Genomic DNA, 18788 nt, shown 5'->3' on the forward strand with positions numbered 1-18788 from the left:
TCAGCAATGTGTCTATGTTAACTGAGTAGTCCAAGAGATAAAGAAAGAACGAAAGAAAGAATGAAAGAAAGAACGAAAGAAAGAGCAAATTTCTAAATGATTAGTATCCATCAAATGAATCTGTGAATGCATACATTTTACAGATAATACATGAATGCACTTAATTCTAAGTAAGATAAGCTAAATAAATACTGCTACTAGAAGCCAACTCTAACTACTGAATTTCAAAATCTGTTAGAGACCTTGAGTTCAATGGCTACTAGTCTTTAAGTTGCTGTCCATCAATACTTCTGAATATGTACAGAACTGACTAAATGAAAAAACTAAGTGGTGTTATATAACCCGAAACTTCAAACTGAAAGACCAAAACGTATTCTACAGTGACATCTACCGGTAAAGGGTAATGTACTAGCCTGACACGACTAGACAAACAGATGTTTACATCCCTCTAGCATGTTACAAGAAGCTACAGGGAAAGACTTAATGATCCTCAAAAAGGAAAAGCTAACCAAACAAAAACACTACACGTACCAGTGTCTGTAAGCTACAAACTAAGCCCAAAAGGCCATCGTGATCCTTCCTAACCAAGAATGTTCCAATCAATAAATCTGAAATAGGTTTCCCCTGGCCCCAACTGGCAAGTTAAACTTTTATATGCTGGTTAAAGGCAGTATGTCCACTTTGCTCATGTTTATTTTCTATTTTACAGAGTAAAACTGAAAAGGTAAAATTGAGCTCTGTATGAAACTAGCCATTTTATTAGTTTTCAATTTAAGTCGAAGATGTAAACGAAAAGCAGACAGTTGCTTTAAAAAATCTGCTCTATAAACCTCTACGTCCTAAACGTTGCTTGTCAATAAAATCTGCTCTATAAACCCCCTACGTCCTAAGCGTCACTCGTCAATAAAAAATCTGCTCTGTAAACCCCTACCTCCTAAACATCACTTGTCAACAAAATGATCACAAAGAAAGAGAGAAGGCCAGAGAATCACTTTTTCCCTCAAGTGCATGTTTCAAAGTCCTCCCCCCCATACTTTTATACAAAAATTGAAGAAACAATGTTTCATGTGACCAATGTCATCAACTTGAGACTGTCAATGCAAAACATCTCAAAAAACTTACTATTTGAGCCCATGTACTCCTTCTCAAATTAAGATTTTAAATGAACTGTATTTCAAATACAATTTTAGTCAAATTCAATTGTTGATGTGAAAAAAAAAAGCATTTATTAGATAAACTATTGTAGTATGCCACAGACACAGCCAGAAAGGAAGAGATGATCTGCAGAAGGAAATGGATGGTCTATTTCAACTCTAAAATTCCCATAAAATCTCCCAAATTACAGGACCTATAATTCAAGTACCATGGTCTAGTGAACGAATGACAGAAAACTTGAGTTCTAGCCTTGGATCTTCCATTAACTAGCTGGGTTTCCAAGACCCATGCAACTTTTAATAAATTATACAACTTTTATGGAAATTAATTTTCTCATCTATAAAGTTAGAGAAGGGAACTGAATGGGCCTTACGGTAATGCCACTGCTAAAGTTTCTTCAGCTTCTATGATTTCCCCAGCAGATGAGAACAGTTTGAGAACCTATGTCTATACCTCAGTGACTCAATAAACACGGCAACAAAAAGGAAGTGGGCTTAATGTTTCACGTATAATCTGCTGTAAGCAAACAATATAAACAGGATCACACTTTCACACTGTAGTGTAACTGCTTAAGGCTGAAAGAATCCTTGTTTCCACTCCAGTGGTTCTACCTGGCCCACAGTCAGAAGTCTGTATTTACTACAAAATATGGTTACAGAAAAAGAATACTCCTCACATAACATGCAAGACCCCCAATAGCAACTTTTTAAATGTTTTGTGTTTTGTTTCTGTAATATAGTTACTTTTCTCTTTTACATATTCTTTTTTACATACCAGGTCGTTCCATGACAATTATGAAATCAGTGTGAGCAATGCTTAAAAGGCTACATATCCTCAAATATGGACAGGGCTAGCTCTTAAATATTTGAATATGAAAGTCAGAATATATTAACTTAGGTCGTAACATTTCCTAAACTTATTATCTGCCTGTTAAAACTCACTCAGTGGGGTGCCTGGGTGGCTCAGTCGGTTAAGCGTCTTGGTTTCAGCTCAGGTCAGGATCTCGGGGTTCGTGAGTTCGAGCCCCACATCAGGCTCTGTGCTGACAGTGCAGAGCCTCCTTGGGATTCTCTCTCTCCCTCTCTCCCTCTCTCTCTCTCTCAAAATAAATAAATTAAAAAAAATAAAACTGGTTCAGTTATTGAACCAGTAGAGGCGGGAACACAATATACATTCCCCAGTACTAATTCTAACCCAGTGATAGTCTATCTACAGTCACTTCCTCAGATGCAATCAGCCCTCTCTACTCATGAGTCTGAAGGGTAAAATGGAACAAAGATGTGCTTCACTTGTAAACAGCTACAGAAAACTTCTGACAACAGTTAACATTAACAATTAACAACTAACAGTCTTGTTCATCAGTGCTACTGCTTGGTGTTTAGGCTCTTCTCATTTGGAAATTTTTTAATGGGTAGCCAAAGCCACCCGGGACCATTCATCTACTCTTCTGCCCATCTAAGCACTGGCCGCCATTTAAGGACAAGTGACAATGGAACACAAACTTATGTCAAAAGTGAATTAATATGTTTTCTTTTTAGTTTTTTTTTTTTATTTTAGAGAGAGAGAAAGCACACACAGGAGCAGGGGACAGGCAGAGAGAGAGAGAGAGAGAGAGAGAGAGAGGCGAGAGGTTGAGAGAGGGAGAGGGAGACAATCTTAAGCAGGTTCTACAACCCTGGGATCATGACCTGAGCTAAAATCAAGAGTCTGACTCAACCAACAGAGCCACCCAGGTCCCCCTAATATGCTTTCTTTGAACTTCAAATTGTGTGTATCTTTTTCGATTTACAATACAAGCATTAGCTTTTAGAGTCTAAATTTGTGCAATGACTTTAACTGCATTATGTTCACCATTTAAATTTACTCATTCACTCATTAATTAAATATTTACTGAGCATCTATTACAGTCCGGGACTATTCTAGGGTTGGGAATAGGAATGAACAAGAGGAGGCGGTAAGACAGGAAGACAATACACAGGAAAATAAGATACTTTCACAAAGTGGTAAGTGCTATTTAAAAAATAATTCTTTGAAGCATGAGTATAGTCATCTGATTCATTTTCTTTACGTATGAAACGATTATGTGTAGACCTCAGAAACAAAAAGTCTAAATCATTTCAAAACGGTTATCTGCTCCCAGTGTACACATGTGTATTGCAGTTTCAATATCCTAAGTGAGTCAAGGAAGTATAAAAGAAACTGAGAACCACTGAAATATGAGATGAAACAGATTTAAAACATCTGCACTGTTCTCTTTGCTGGGTAAGCACATGGAGGAAAAAAGGTGAATACCCAACATATTTTTTTTAAAAAAAGAGAAGACAAAGTGAAAAAATAGCAAAGTTCACCCGGTATTCTACAATACGTTAAAGGCAACTACAACGCATGTTAAGAAAGCTACATAAAGGCAAAAATATTGAAAATAATTTGCAAGTACATTCAAATCACTCCCTCTCCCCGCCCCCCCGCCTACACACACACACACACACACACACACACACGAGTATTATTCTTTGAGCTGCTCTTAAAAGCTGCAGGTTTGGCAGGAACTTATTTTCTCCGACTTTGGCTCGTGTCCAAACTCTCCAAAATGTGCAAGGCAAAAAGGTAAACTGGCTCCCTCACTCCCATCTTTCATTCCACGCAAAGCCAAGCAAGAGCAGATCAGTCACCTCCCTCCCGGCGGCGCCCTGCAGGTGAGGGGTCAGCCGGGAAGGGGCTCCCCGGCGCGACCAACCCAAGGCCGCGGACCCAGCTCCGCCCGGCCCCTCGGGTCCGCCCGCCTGCCCACGGAGCGCGGCCTCCGCCCCGCGCCAAAAGGAGGAGCGACGCGGGGGATGGAGGAGATGCACGGCGGGATCCGGGGAACTGGAACCGCAGCTCCCGCCGCCCGGGCCCCTCCTCCCAGGGGGCCCCACTCGCCCTCCCCGGCACGCCTCCTCTGACCTCTCCGGGCCCCCGGGCTGCTACTGCTGCCGCCGCTGGTGCCTGCGCCCGGGCTGCCGCTGCCGGAGCCACTGCTGCTGCTGCTGCTGCCGCTGCTGCTGTTGCCGCCGCCGCCCTTGGCATTCTTGCGCGGGGCCATTGCGCGCACTGCTGAAACGGGTGAGGGGTGGGGGGCTCCCTCAGTGGGCCGGGACACCAGAGGCGCGGGGGCCGCTGACGGCGGCCGGCGCTGCAGCGGGTGCGGGCCGCCGCTCCTGCAGCTGCGCCTGGGTCTCGGCACCGCCCGCCGCGCCTCCGAGGACTTTCGCCCGCGTGCCGGCTGCGCGCGCCCAGCACTCGCGTGCGCCGAACCTGTGACTCCTTCCCCAGGCGAGAGCGCGCGGCTCACAGGCCCACCTCGGTCACGCCCCTTCCCGCCCGAGCCCCGCCTCCTCCCCGCCTCGGGGAGGCTGAGTGACGGGGGTGACAGCCAATCACAACGGCTCCTGCGAAAGGGTGGAGCCCTGCCGTGCTTCCCCGCCCCCTGCAGACTTGGGGCTGTTCTGGAGCGTCGCAGCCGCCTGTGAGCGCGAGCCGCCTTCGACTTTCCAGGCTGTCTGGGTCCTTTGGAACGTGGCAAACGTGGAAGCCAAGAGGGCTCTCGCGAGCGTTGGCGGACCCTGTAAGATCGGGATGGATGGGGCGGGGCGAGGAGGCGGGGACGGCGGACACGTGTGCTGCGTTCACACCCAGCGCGCGGCCTCTAGGCCCTTCTCTGCGAATTTCGTTCACGTCCCACTCGACTGTACGCACGGACACCCAGGAATGCAGTCCCGCTTCTTGCGAAAGAGTTGTTTCCTGTCAGTGGTAATATTAAGCCATTTTTGAAACGGTGATGTTAGGAGTAGTTCGATGCCTACGTCACAGGTGACCGATCGGTTGGGTTTTAAAGCAGGACTTCAATTTGTGCCATCAGTATTTTCAGAGACTCTTAGTTAAAGGCGCAAGTGTAGATGTAAAACAAAAAGTTCATTTTCTTGCCCTTGGAGAGCGCCCTCTCTCTGAATTCTCCGTCTGCTGGGCTCACGCCTACAGTCATCTTTCCTTGGTGTCCCCAACCGTGGGTCCCCTCGTGTACAGTCGCAGAGTGCCTGGGCCTGAGCTGCCTCTGAGCTCTTAAAAATCTGGGTCCATGGATGATCCAGGCAGGAACTTGAGGAACTTGACGTCACCATCATCTTTGTGTCGCCAAATCCAGCACAATACCTGGTGCGTAACAGATGTGCGAGAAACGTTTCGTGATTTGATACATTTCTGACAACTTCTTAAAATCTTCCCCCCGATTCTTGGCCACGTTGCGGAGACCCTGACCCTGGATGTGTCTCAGGAGGGCTCTGAACCAGAGAGCTTTGCAGTGCGGCATCTGGTTTCCTCCCCCCTTCTCCATCCAACATCACTCTCCACCATTGGCAGGTTCCCCCGGGGCCCACTTGACTCTTACGTGAATGGCTGGATACTGTTTGGGCACTGCCCACATATTTCCTTTTTGTGAAATAATGTTAGATAGTTATCAAGAGGTAACAGGTGCAGGGGAGCTCACAGCTTTTACTGAAACGGGTCTTTGTTTTTCTTATCCCATCTCTTTCTGCCTCTACACATCCTTTCTGCCATCCAGGTCCCCTTACGTTATTCCAATGGGGAGGTGAGGAGCTGGACTAAGACACAAATCCAAGTGAGAGTACTTCATATAAAAGAATAATGAGAGCTGAAGTGAGAAACACAATACTGTAGATATTTGAACTCTTAAATTCTCACCAAGTCCTGCTACTGTGTCCATATTTTTAGGGATGAGGTCACTAAGGCCCAGAGAGGTTAAGCAAAGTAACTGAGGTCACAGATCTAGTGATAGAACAGGGATATGAACTCAGTCCATCTGGCTCCAGAGTCTCTGGTCCAAATTTTCTTTTCAAGACAAGGCTTGGTTTGGAGCAGAGATTGTCTCAACCTGGCTCCCTCTTCTCTTAGCAGATGTGTCCCTGAAACCTCCTTGGTCCTATCTGCAAAGATAAGTCTGAAGGCTGACGGTGAATGCTTATCAATATGCACCTCTTTGAGGGAATCAAATCTTTGATAACTGACTCCAGAATGTCATGAACTGATGCTTTGCTCCTGCATTTCCGAAACCAAATCTGGTACTATTGACAAGGTCCATTGCCACGTACTAAGGCAACACCAGGACAAAATAGAGGCTTAGGGTGCCTTGGTGGCTCAGTCGGTTAAGCATCCGACTTCGACTCAGGTCATGATCTCGCAGTTTGTGAGTTCGAGCCCCGAGTCGGGCTCTGTGTTGACAGCTCACGACCTGGAGCCTTCTTCAGATTCTGTGTCTCCCTCTGTCTCTGCCCCTCCCCTGTTCACGCTCTGTTTCTCTCTCTCTCAAAAAAAATAAATAAATAAAAATAAAAATAAAAAAATAACCATTGAAAAATCTTCTAAAACAGAGGCTCTGTAAATGCAGATCACAAGAAGTTAGAGGTTACCTGTTACCTGACTTCCTCCTTGTATCACAAGGGAATAGTTACAATGACATTTAAATACTCAATATTATAAAGTAAAATTTATAACAAGAGTTGTAACATCAGATGTTGTCAGCTATATATACAGTTTCGTTTCAGGGACTAAATTCTTCCAGGCTAACCATCATTATTAAACATTTTACATCTGTTTATACTTCCCACTGTATGAGCATTACAAAACCACAAAGCTTGCCTTGGACCTATGAATTTCTTCATATAGGTTCTTTTCTTGTCTTTGGGATGTGAGGGGCTAGGGAGTCAAAGTATCTTTGAAGTTGAGTAAAAGGTCAAATATCCTGTTAGCCTATCCTCATTTCTGTGATTTCTGAGTAAGCTATGGATGAACCCTGGCTAAAGCAGTGTTAAAAGGACCATAAAGACAAGACTTAACTAGGACAATGTATTAAAATACTAATTTAATAGAGCTTCTGAACTAGGCCAAATGTGCCTTTCAGATATCTCCATAAACTTTCCATTGGCTTCACTGGGATTTGCAAGTACAAACCTGAGGACAAGATTTGTCCTAGATTTTTTTTTTTTCTTTTGTTGACCTTTCACAACCTCCAGTCAAATGCTTTCCAAATTAAGCATTTCTGGACTTACTTATACCTAGTAGAACACTGTTTTAAAGTTGCATTTCAACTTGCTTCCTAGAAAGCGCCTCTCTATGCAGTTCTCCTAATGTGAAATAAATTTTATTATTGCCCACTAAAAATGAGTATTTCCTTATCTTTATTTACCATAGTAAATTCTGCCATAATGGAAAAAATTGAATTTCAACTGGTCATGACTCAGTTGTGTGCTTTCATTTTATATTAGTAGAATTCGTTGCAGTGAAGGCTATGCAAGTACTTTTAGGCACTTTTAAGGCATTCTGTACTCAAAAATGTTCTCATAGCAATTTTTCTCATATTGGTTAGATCTCAGCAAGTAAACGAACTGTGTTTTTCATCAAACAGCCTGACTTTATGTTACTGCAGAAAAAATAAGCCTGGCTAGTATCTATTTTATAAAAATACGGAATGAACTTACAGGAGAAGTAATTTGAAACCTTGTCAAAAACAGATTTGAATTAGAAATACTGTGTGGTGATATGGAAAAACAATCTGTAAACATATTATCTAAGCAATCTATCATTTTTTTTCATTTCAGTGCTTTACATTTTCTGTCAGGATTAGTCCTTCTTAACGCCAAATTCCCTTCCTAATAAACAGCATTTATGCAATGCTTATTGCTAGTTCTTAAGGACAGGGAACTCATAAAATTAATTGATTCTTCTTAAGTCTCAGACTTAATGCCGGAAAGGATCTTAAACCTGGAGAGAAAGACAAATAATGAGAGAGTAGCAACTGATTATAGGCATGGCAATTTTGCAGTATATAAAAGGAAATAGTAACATGATTTGGTAGTCCTTAGAAAGTATCAGAGAAATCAAATAAAGAAACAAAAGGTGTGGAAGCATCTCAAGGATTCAATTGTTTGCAAGATAATTTTTCTTAAACTATATTTGTTTCAAGGATCTCAGGGGTGTGTGTGTGTGGGGGGGTGAGTAATGTAGTTATTTCTTTGTCCTTCATGAAAGCTACCATTCTCTTCAGGTGTAAACAGTTCCCTAAATCAAAATAAAAGTATCCTGAAACCAGTTTCTAGGATCCTCCAATTTTACCAAATCTAAATACACAATGCAGATGTATTTGCCTTAATACATCTTAATGTATTTGCCTATAATAACACTAAGGAATAGTGTTATTACAATATGCAACATTGTATCAATTAGTCAACTCAAATCATTGGTTAAGTGGTGGGCAATCATGCATACATCAAATTAGTATTGACTTGACCCTTTTTACACTGTCATCATTCTGACTCAAAACTATTCTACGTTTTCATAAGCACATGACAAGCACTGCTGAGCCTGTACCAAAAAAAAAAAAAAAAAAAAAATCCTAAGAGACTCTGTCATGGAACTTCCTTAGATGGAAAATAGAGTCTCCTTGTATCATTGCAACAAGATTTTATTAACCTAAAGACCACTGCTAATATATTTGAAATTCTACAGTATGTATTTAAGGAGTACAATACCCATTACACTTAAAAATTGTTAGCATTATATTGTGGCTACAAACGAACTGTCCTGAATATTTTGTAACTCTTCATGGAACTGCTACAGTATTGACTTCATCGCTTGATGAACTCATTTCTCTGTTGCAGATCCCTCTGAGTTAGAGACAGACATCAATACCCTACATGTTTACCAAAGCTACTCTTCCCAGTGCCTGAAGCATATGAATCTAGTAAAACTTCACGGAAATCATTTCCAAGCATCTGTCTCACCAATTCTATGATTCTATTTTCCCTGCTTCTTTATTATATCCATATTGCACGTAGTTTTTCTAGCTATAACACACAAAAAAAGAATTGAGGAATGCAGCTACCAAATTGGTATCCTTAGAAAAGCATTTGTATAGGGGCGCCTGGGTGGGTCAGTCGGTTGAGCGTCCAACTGCGGCTCAGGTCATGATCTCACAGTTGGTGGGTTCGAGCCCTGTATCGGGCTCTGTGCTGGCAGCTCAGAGCCTGGAGTCTGTTTCATATTCTCTCTCTCTCTCTCTCTCTCTCTCTCCCCCCTCCTCTGCTCATGCTCTGTCTCCCTCTGTCTCTCAAAAATAAATAAATGTTAAAAAAATTTAGAAAAGCAGTTGTATAAAAACCCAAGCGCAGATGTTTTGACCACTTAGACATACCCCAAGAAGTTATTTCTAAAGAAAAATTCGCTTTCCCAAATTTGAAAGAATGGAAAGCAAATGTGAGCAGCATGATACAGTGCTTAGGCTTCTACAAAAATAACCAAGTCACGAACAATATTTAGGAAACTGTGCAGAGTACAGACCAGGGTGAGGACTGCTGACCCCTTTTCTACGTGTCCATTCTTGTGACTCGGGCAGTGTCCAGCACAGAGTAGGTGTTACGTAAGTGTTTTCACCTCAGACTCTTTGTACCCGCTGCTCTTCTGCCTTGGGAATGATCCAGTCCAAAGGGTTACAGGACTCTTGCGACCCTAATGGCTTAGCCCCAAGCCCTGCCATCCCTCTCAAGCTGAAATGTTCTTGGTGAGCACTCTATTTGCTCTATGCGTAGGTATGAAATAGCCATAAAGTACTGGGAAGCTGCTTACCTTTATAAGGTAAAGGCTTACATTTGATAGTAATGCAAAAAAATATATAAAATCAATGTCTTTTTGATAGAAGAGAAAATATTTTCGAGTAGTACATAACCTAAATTTTTAGTTATTTTCTTAAAAATAGGTAAGGACAGCCCTGTGCAGCCAGAAATAGCTAAGGTAAGAAATTAAAAAGCCAGCATAGGAAGACACGGAACTGTTGTATGAATCTGTGCAGTAATCACTTAGGAAATATGGTAGCCTGAGGTAGAGAACTGCATGTAATCAGTACCTATTTAAAACATGAAATCTGACCAATTATAAAGAGAGAACTGTTTACAAACAGTTAAACTCTCTACAATTAGAATAACAAAACTTGAGTTTAGAAAACCTAAACTCTCTACAATTAGAATAAGAGCCTCAAAATAAAGATGTGACTTCCAAATCAGACGGGCATGAGACACAGAAGAGAATCTATGAATGACATAAAACTAGGATGGAAGAAGGGCGCCTGGGTGGCTCAGGTGGTTGAGCGTCCAAATCTTGATTTCGGCTCAGCTCAGGTTCCCAGGGTCACAGGATTGAGCCCCGCATTGAGCTCTGTGCTAAGTATGGAGTCTGCTTGGGATTCTGTTCTCTCTCTCTCTCTCTCTCAGTAAAACAAACAAACAAAAACTAGGATGGGAGAAAAGGTTTATCCCATTAGCTAGGTATGCCTGGGTCTTTTTTTTTTTTTTTTTTTCCAATTTCCAAGTTAGAAGAGGTTGACTCTAACACCAGAAGTGTGCTCAATATTATTTATAGTTGGTTGGGCATGTGTGCCTGTATGTTAAGGATTTGGTAAATTTCACATAGGTTATTGTGTACTATCAGTTCAGATTGTCATCTAATTCTTAAAAAAGAAAGTCAAGTCTAAAGTTGAAAAGATCACTTCAAGTATTAAACATATGTAAACTGGACTCTGTTAGACTCAAATTCAGGTTCTCAGAAGGAGCAGATCTTATAAGCAGCAACACGCACTGAATTATGCTCGTTCAAGTCTAATTCCTGCTTGTACGTGCACTGTGGCCCATACCTCAGGAGACGAGAGAGGGGGGTGACCGTGACCAAGCACCGCAGTGTGCCCCTCACTCCTTTATCATCTACCTATTGCGTCCAAGCATCAGCATTATGGAAAGATGTGTGAGATCCCTCAGTCCCTTCCCCTTCTGAATTCCCTGATAGCTTTTCCCCTCCCAAACTGCCTGCGATGGTATCCTTATTTCACTCTGGTACACATATTGGCACAAAGGAAAAGGGGAGCACACAGAGTGTGGTTCTCCGGGGTCCCTTCCCCCTGGCCTCTTCTCCCTGGCCTGTCAACAATGCAGGTCTAGATTATTTTCAGCCTGGGCTATGCTGTGGACTCAGAGCGAAAATGCTTTCCATGGCTGAGGCTTACAAAGCAGGTGAGAAGCCCTGGTTTGGGGGAAAAATCTTCACCCGTCAGCAGAAAGCCCCCCTTCTTCCCATCCCACACTTGGGACTCCCAGTAAAAATGCAAGTTGTGAGGAGGAAGGATGGCCTATTCAGCATGACTGGCAAAACCCTGGCCTGCTTCTTGGCTCTCATCAGCCAGAGTCACAACTCTGCAAATAAATAAGGCACCATGCCAGAGAGACCGGCCAAAACAAAGTCCTATTGGGAGGGCAGGTGGCGAGACCTGATCAATAGTGCAAGGCTGCAGGGGAAGCATGGCAGGCACAAACCACGTCTCCTCAGCCCACCATTTCCCCCACGACTAGCACAATGGCCATCCTAGAAGCCCTCCCTCTAGACAGGCACCCCTCTTCTCAGTTATTCTAGCAGGAATGCTCGGGGTTACTCGCAGTTCCAGAATCAGCAGGTCATAGTCAGATGTTAGGATAGGGAAAGAAGTCAGTGTTACCCTTTGTGTTTCCCCTCTGAGCTCTCACCACTGGGCCCTGCACAGAGTAGGCTGGGCATCAGTGCCTGATGGAATCACCCTTTGTGATACCTTCTTTAGACTCTCTGTTTCTGAACGATTACCAGTCCTCAAGACCGTGGTTCTGTGGCTGCTCTGAACACTCTCTGGCTGTTTTCTGAATGGCCAAAAGCTGGAGCAAAATAACCAAGACAGGGAAGTAGTACTTGCCTTCACCTTCCAGGGCATCAGACGGATGACTGACACTGTGGCTGGCTTCCCTGCACCGCGTCTGACCCTCCCCTGCTTACTTCCTTATCTCTAACCCTTTCCCTCAGAGAGCCCTGATACAAGGGACTGCAAAAGTTTCCGGCGGTCCAAGCCTGAGGCTGCGAATCTCTGGGCTTGCCAACATCAATTCCTTTCTACCAGAGAGACAGGGAGCAGAGCGCAGGAGCCCAGAGAGCCAGCTCACCGCCACATCCCCGTCTATCCCTTGGTTAGGAAGCATGGTGCCCAAGGCCTCTCTCTTGTCCACCTCCCTCTCTCTATAACTCCCCCCTCGGGGGCATCTGGAAGGCTCAGGAAGGATGGGAAGCCGTGCTCCCTACAACACTTGGAGGAAATTTGTTGGCTCCCTGGTTCGGGAGAATGCAGTCACTGTGTCCTCCTCATTTTGAAGCTGGGGCTTCCTTTCCCCAGATCCACACTCTATTTTCGGGAATATTTCAGACCAGAAAATATTTGGACATTTGTTAATAGAGTAACACATGCTTTTTCTTTTCCAGTTTCCCCCTTTGCAGTTTTTGAGATTTTGGCAGTGTTTCTCATATAGACATAGCAATATTGTCAAGGCTTTATTTTTTAGCATCGTGATCTTTTTCTTGAGAGCCAACAGTGGCGAGAAACAATATATGGCATTTAAAGATCAGAATGGAGGAAGGTGAGAACAGAAGCGTGAAATGCTATTTTTTAAAAAACAGCTACACCTGTTTCCTATTCTTACATATGTTAGGCATCCGTTGATGTTTATCCTTACATTGTATTCTTGCTGATAATATAACCATATATTTTTTAAAGTGCTACTCAAGATAATGTGGGCAAATTCCCACAGACAAAAACTAAGGAAATCTTATTTCACATAATTAAACTAACATTTTCTATCTTCCCACTTATAACTTCAGCGTTGTTGCTTTTTAAAAATTTGTTCTCGGGGAGCCTGGGTGGCTCAGTTGGTTAAGCGTCTGACTCTTGGTCTTGGCTCAGGTCATGATCTCATGGTCATGAGACTGACCCCCCCCCTCAGGCTCTGCACTGACAGTGGGCAGCCTGCCTGGGATTCTCTCCCTCCTTCTCTCCCTGCCCCTTCCCAGTTCATGCGCTCTCTTTAAATAAATAAATACTTAAAAAAATAAAAATAAAAATTCGTTCTTGATATTTACATGATTATGAGCTTTTTCAGCATCTTTTCTACTGTCTTTTATATACGTGAAGGTTCTGCATTGACAGACCCCACCTTGGGTTCGATTAATTTACTACAGCAGCTCACAGAACTCAGGGAAACATTTTTTCGTACTTACTAGATAGTAACTCAGGAACACACCACATGGAAGAAATGCGTAGGTCAAGTTACGTGTGAAGGGGTGCAGAGCCTCCAGCCTCTCTGAGTACATCGCCCTCCCCATATCGCCATATGTTCACCATGGAAGCTGTCAACCCCATTCTTTTGGATTTTTCAAGAAGTTTCTTTACATAGGCATGATTGATCAAAGCACTGGCCATTGGCAGTTGGTTCAACCTCCAATCCCTCTCCCCTCCCCAGAGGTCTGGGGTGGGACTGAAAGTTCTAACCCTCTAAACACATGATTGACTCCACTGGCAACCAGCCCTTGTCCTTAAGTCATCCACTAACATAACAAAAGACATCTTTATCACTCTAATCCTTAGGAAATTCCAAGGGCTCTGTGATCTGTGAGCCAGGAAGTTCGGGTGAAGAACAAATATAGACATGAAATATATTCTCCTCATCTGAATGACCAAATACATATTTTTTCTTATAAGTCGTAATATCACAATATGAGTTAAAGCTGTTGCAGGATACAAATGAGATTTGCTCCCAATTACTTAATTCTCCTCTGCCCAACCATTTCCAAGGAAACTGAATATATGTGTTAATCTGTAATCATGGAACATTACCAGTTCTATTCAAATTTTAATGCACACCCACCGAATTTTCACCGTTTGAGATGACTCACTTTCTCTATACTTTACTGCTGAGGTTGTGTAATTAAGATAATAATAAATCATCCTAATTAAATGTTGGAAGCTTAGCACAAACCAGGCAGGTGTGTGTAAGATCCTTTCATGTTCTAACTTCAGAAACAGAGGGATATAGCTCTTCCCTGATTGGGGTCAAAAATGTATGGCTCCTACATGCACTTGGGTGATGAGCAAACAGCATTCAACTAGTAGTACCACAAATCGAATTCAGCCTCTAATTAGCTGTGTTCTAGAACCCCAAGAAATTCATTTGGCCTCTCCAGGATCTATGATCTCATAGGTCAGTGGGGGCTGTTATCATGGCGCCCATCTGTCTTCATAATCTAAGGAAAACTATGGAATATCATGAGAAACATGCTCATAGCCATAAAGTTTGCTAGTCAGTTTTAGGGATTCATGTGTCTAAGACTGTCTGCACCAGAAGATAAAAGTCCTTCTTCCTCTTGCATTCTATGATGTTAAGACTTAGTAGCTGATAATGAGAAAGATTTCGTTCATCTTCTTAGTCTATTCACAGGGCTAGTGGCTGAGGATGAGGAATGGCAAATGGCTTGTATAGCTATCTTGTATCCATGGCAACTTTGAATACTCTCAACCAGTCTGTGAAAAGAATACTTAAGATATCTACAAGAGATGAAAATGTGGTTATTACTGGTTCAGTGAATTTAATTAGTTTGACTACCTTTTGCACAATATGAAATTTTTCTGGAGCCTACAATGAAATAATTGATAAGAAAGTCCTTTGGAAGTTAGAAAGTGCTATCTATACTACTCCTTCTTAATTTTTATGACATAGATTTATACTATAAAGAGCAAAAAAAAAAAAAAAATCAATGGCAATATGCTTACATCCCCAGTTTTGACCAAACTCAGTAACTAACCTGCGGGGTCTATAGAAGAACAATCTGGTATAGCTAAAAGTTTATCAACCTAAATAAAGAGGTAAACTGAGGCAAGCTCAAATTACCAGAAATTGAGTTTATTTGGGAACAGCAGAGGAACTGCAATTCCACAAATGCGTGACGTTGCAAGCTACAGGTGAGTCTGCTGAGGGTTTGGAGCAGGCTGTATTTATAGGCAATTTGTGCAAAGAGGGGGATGTCCAGCCAGAGTCCAAGCAGTGAGTTCCATGGCTTGAGAATGGGAAAAGATTCTTGGCAGTTGCTCATTGGTCAGGGGATAAATCTTGGTCTTCTGTACATCAGACATTTCTGAGAAATCAGTCTCCAGGTTCTTGAGTTCTGTTCTTCTAGGAGGTGCGCGTGCGACATTCTCCATTTCATATAATCAGGTTCCACTTTAGATTGAAGTTCTTTTACAAGTTACTAGGAATTTTTGAAGAAATAAAATATTGGCAACAATATGATTTGTCTACCTTTTCCCTGTCTTACTTAACTTCTTTACTTACCTTCCTTACCTTCAACTTACCTTCCTTAAACATCTCTAGACTGCCCAACATGTCAGACACCGACCTGAGAGCTAGAGTACAGAGCAGGTGTCCTTTAATTCCATAGTTAGCCTGAGTTAACCTATAGATTTGCTGTCTAAAGGTCTAACCTGGGCAGTTGCATCTAGTTCACCCTGTAGGTACACTGTGCAGCCCATTCTACAAACATTGACCAGGTGCCTGCTTCCTGCCAGCTACTGTATCACATGCATGTGGACTTTGTCTTCAAGCAGTTCATGTTGTTTGGAGGGAGCCTGACACGCAAGCTAACAATCACGATAAGATACAGCGACAGCGTGTCCTATCTGTAAAGGTAGGTGGGGAGGGGAGCAGGGAGGGCGGGAGAAGTCAGTTACGCTGTGTCCACCAGTGCCATGCAGAACTCATAGGACTCCAGGGCTGTGAGTGAGGTTTCAACAGCACGTTGTTCAACCTTTTCATTTTACAGATGAGAAAACGGAGTCCCAAAGAGCGAGAGTGACTTATAAATGGTTGAGTAATCAGTTAGTGCAGAACTAGAACTCAGGTTGCCGTCCGGGGTGTCTCCTCAGCAAGGGCCATGTTGCCCCCATTGGGGTGAAAATTGGTTCTTGGAGACAAAAATTTTAGATATTCTAAGGGTGCAGGGAATCCACAGAGGTGGCAGCCAGAGATGTTGGCCAACTGAGTTCCTCGTAGCAGGATCTCTTGAAGGACGAACTGTGTAGTGCATCTTCGTGACTACCACAGGGACCTAATTCTGGTTCATTTTCAACCACCTCACAAGTTAGGTGTCATTATCCCCACCTAAAGAGAGAGAAACATGCTCAGAGAGGCTAAGCAACTTTCTGGAAGTCACACAGTTGGTAAATGGCAGAGATGGGACTTGCACCAAGGCTTTTCTGTTTCAAACATGTCCTCTTTAGGATTTCTAAAACTTTATTGATGTTCTTAGCAAATTCTTAAAAGTAGGCAGGGGAAGCTCTGCATTATCATAGGGCAGAAGGGGAGGAGTCTCGGACTGCACAACTCTACCAACAGGACACAGGATATAGAACAAATTAGCAGAAACTGAATGTAATAAATTCAGACAGTAGATCATTGGCATTCTTGGATTTAAAATTCATGGTTTTAATCATTTGTGAGACTCCCTGGCTCATAACTTGAAAGAATTTCAAATTTTACTGATTCATACAGCTGAATACTTTGGGGATGGGCATGTCGATATTCCTGATGATCTACTCAGCTGGTGAGAGATGCTCATAGCTGATTTAGCAATTCTGCCTTCGCTTGGCTTTCTTATGCTGAGTCATTGTCCCATATTCAGAAAGACTCATAAGGTGAAACCAATTTGATTTCTTTTTGAAAAGTGTCCAAAAAGGAAACTAACTGCTAATGCTGATGACAGAAGTGAAATGCCTGAAACAATTTTTAGCTAACAATGAAAAGTGTGGGATATGCTAGAGTGAAATGTCAAATTTCTCTGTGGAACAATCACACTCTAGATGGGGGCGTCAGGTGGTCCCACAGAGGAATACGAGACACCTGTGACACCATTTCAAGAGGGTGCTCTGGCCTCTGGTGTAATTGTTCCCAAGCAAGGGAGAGATTTTTAAGAGACTAAAAAGAGGCCACGTTACTATATCTTATGGGAAATATTAAGGCTTATGGTGGTATTTATGAATTTGGGGTATTCTTGAAGGCCATACACCTGTCTCAAAAAAATAAAATGTTAAGTTCCAGCATCTACTGTAGTGGAGTTTCCTGAAATCTCTCTAGATATCTGTTCCGCCCCCAGTGTTGCCCATTTCGGAATATGGTATACCATTCACCTAGTCCCTCAGCCGCACAAACTCAGCCTCTCCCTGGGCCCTTCTGTTTTGCTCACACCATTTATTTAATTCCCCAGCAAAATCTTTTGACTCTAAATTGAAAGTATGTTCTAAAGACAGTTCTTTCTGTCACTTCTACCACGATTATTCATTCTCAAATAACCACCCTCCCATAGAAGAGCCTCATGAAGGAATGTCCTTCCTTTAGAATCCAAGGTGGTTGCTGGAAAAGAGAAGCTAGATCTAAGCAAACAGCAAAAACCTTTCAATAACTTTCCACTTGACTTAGAATGAATCCAATAGCCTATTCATTGCCTCTAAAGCTACCCATGATCGGGTCCCTGGATTCCCCTCAGAGTTCATCTACCTACCCCCTGTTCACTCACTCTTTCTCAGTCATGTTGGCTTCTTATCTTTTTGGATGTGACAAACATGATCCTACCTCAGGGCCTTTGCACTTGCCTGGGACTCTATTTTTCTACATATCCGTATGACCTTTCTCTTAGGTCTTCCTTAGGTCTTCACTCAGTGGTCACCACCTGACCTCTGACACAGGCCTTCCCTGACACATCTATGACCTGTCACCCTGCCAATCTCTACTTTCTTATTCAGCTTTACTTTTCTCAGTGACATTTATTACTGTGGCCATTGCATTATATATGTGTATATCTTTCTCCTTATATATTTATTCATTATCTATATCCCAAACAGGAATATAAGCTCCATGAGAGAGAATTTCTTTTGTTCACTGCTTTCATACCAACACCAAAACAAGGTGTGGCCCATAGTGGATACTCAGTAAATACTTATGGAATATCTATGTGAATATCTGGACAGTGTGCGCCCTGCTTTAAATTGGTCATTTAGGATTAAGCAGACACTGGAAAGGAGACAGAGTGTCTGTGGAAGACCATGGTGGGCTTGGTTAGAGGTACCCGTCCTTTTCTGCCCCCAGGTCAACCCAAGGTTCCCCGGCCCTCAGAGGTACCAGACATGGCACGCTGTGCATCAGGTAGCCTGAGCACACTGGTATCCATCCTGATGGGGTGGTTCATGCAGGCAACTGGAAAGAAGAAGGTGTGGGCAGAACTGAGCTGTGTTACAAAGCAGGGGCGGAGTAGATTCACATCCTATTAATAAACTGAAGAATTAAGGTTGTTGAGACTGAAGGGTGAAATCTGCATATTTCTCTGAATGACTTTTGCATTGTGTTATACAAGCAGGCAGATTTTATTCCTCCCTTTCTATTAGAGTTCTATTACTTTCAGGATGAATGTAGAATATTTATATTGCCATTGTTTATTTTAAAAAAAATGAAAGATGCAAAAAAATAATAAAAAAATAAAATAAATAAAATAAAAAAATGAAAGATGCAGGGCACCTGGGTGGCTCCGTCGGTTAAGCGTCTGACTTCAGTTCAAGTCATGATTTCACGGTTCATGGGTTCGAGCCCTGCATTGGGGTCTGTGCTGACAGCTCGGAGCCTGGAGCCTGCTTCAAATTCTATGTC

At 42.7% G+C, this 18788-nt stretch overlaps 1 protein-coding gene across 3 annotated transcripts in view; it reads right to left on the reverse strand.

Annotated features, from left to right (window-relative positions):
* Positions 1-5280, reverse strand: part of ASPH (aspartate beta-hydroxylase) — a 222254-nt gene extending 216974 nt beyond the window's left edge. For all 3 annotated transcript variants that reach the window (XM_042973489.1, XM_042973488.1, XM_042973490.1), the window contains exon 1: positions 4102-5280. In XM_042973489.1, coding sequence (XP_042829423.1) covers positions 4102-4240 — 139 coding nt within the window. In that variant the 5' untranslated portion in view covers positions 4241-5280. The remainder of the gene's footprint in view (positions 1-4101) is intronic.
* Between the last annotated feature and the right edge of the window lie 13508 nt (positions 5281-18788).

This window comes from Panthera tigris, chromosome F2 (assembly GCF_018350195.1).
Source record: "Panthera tigris isolate Pti1 chromosome F2, P.tigris_Pti1_mat1.1, whole genome shotgun sequence".
NCBI lineage: Eukaryota > Metazoa > Chordata > Mammalia > Carnivora > Felidae > Panthera > Panthera tigris.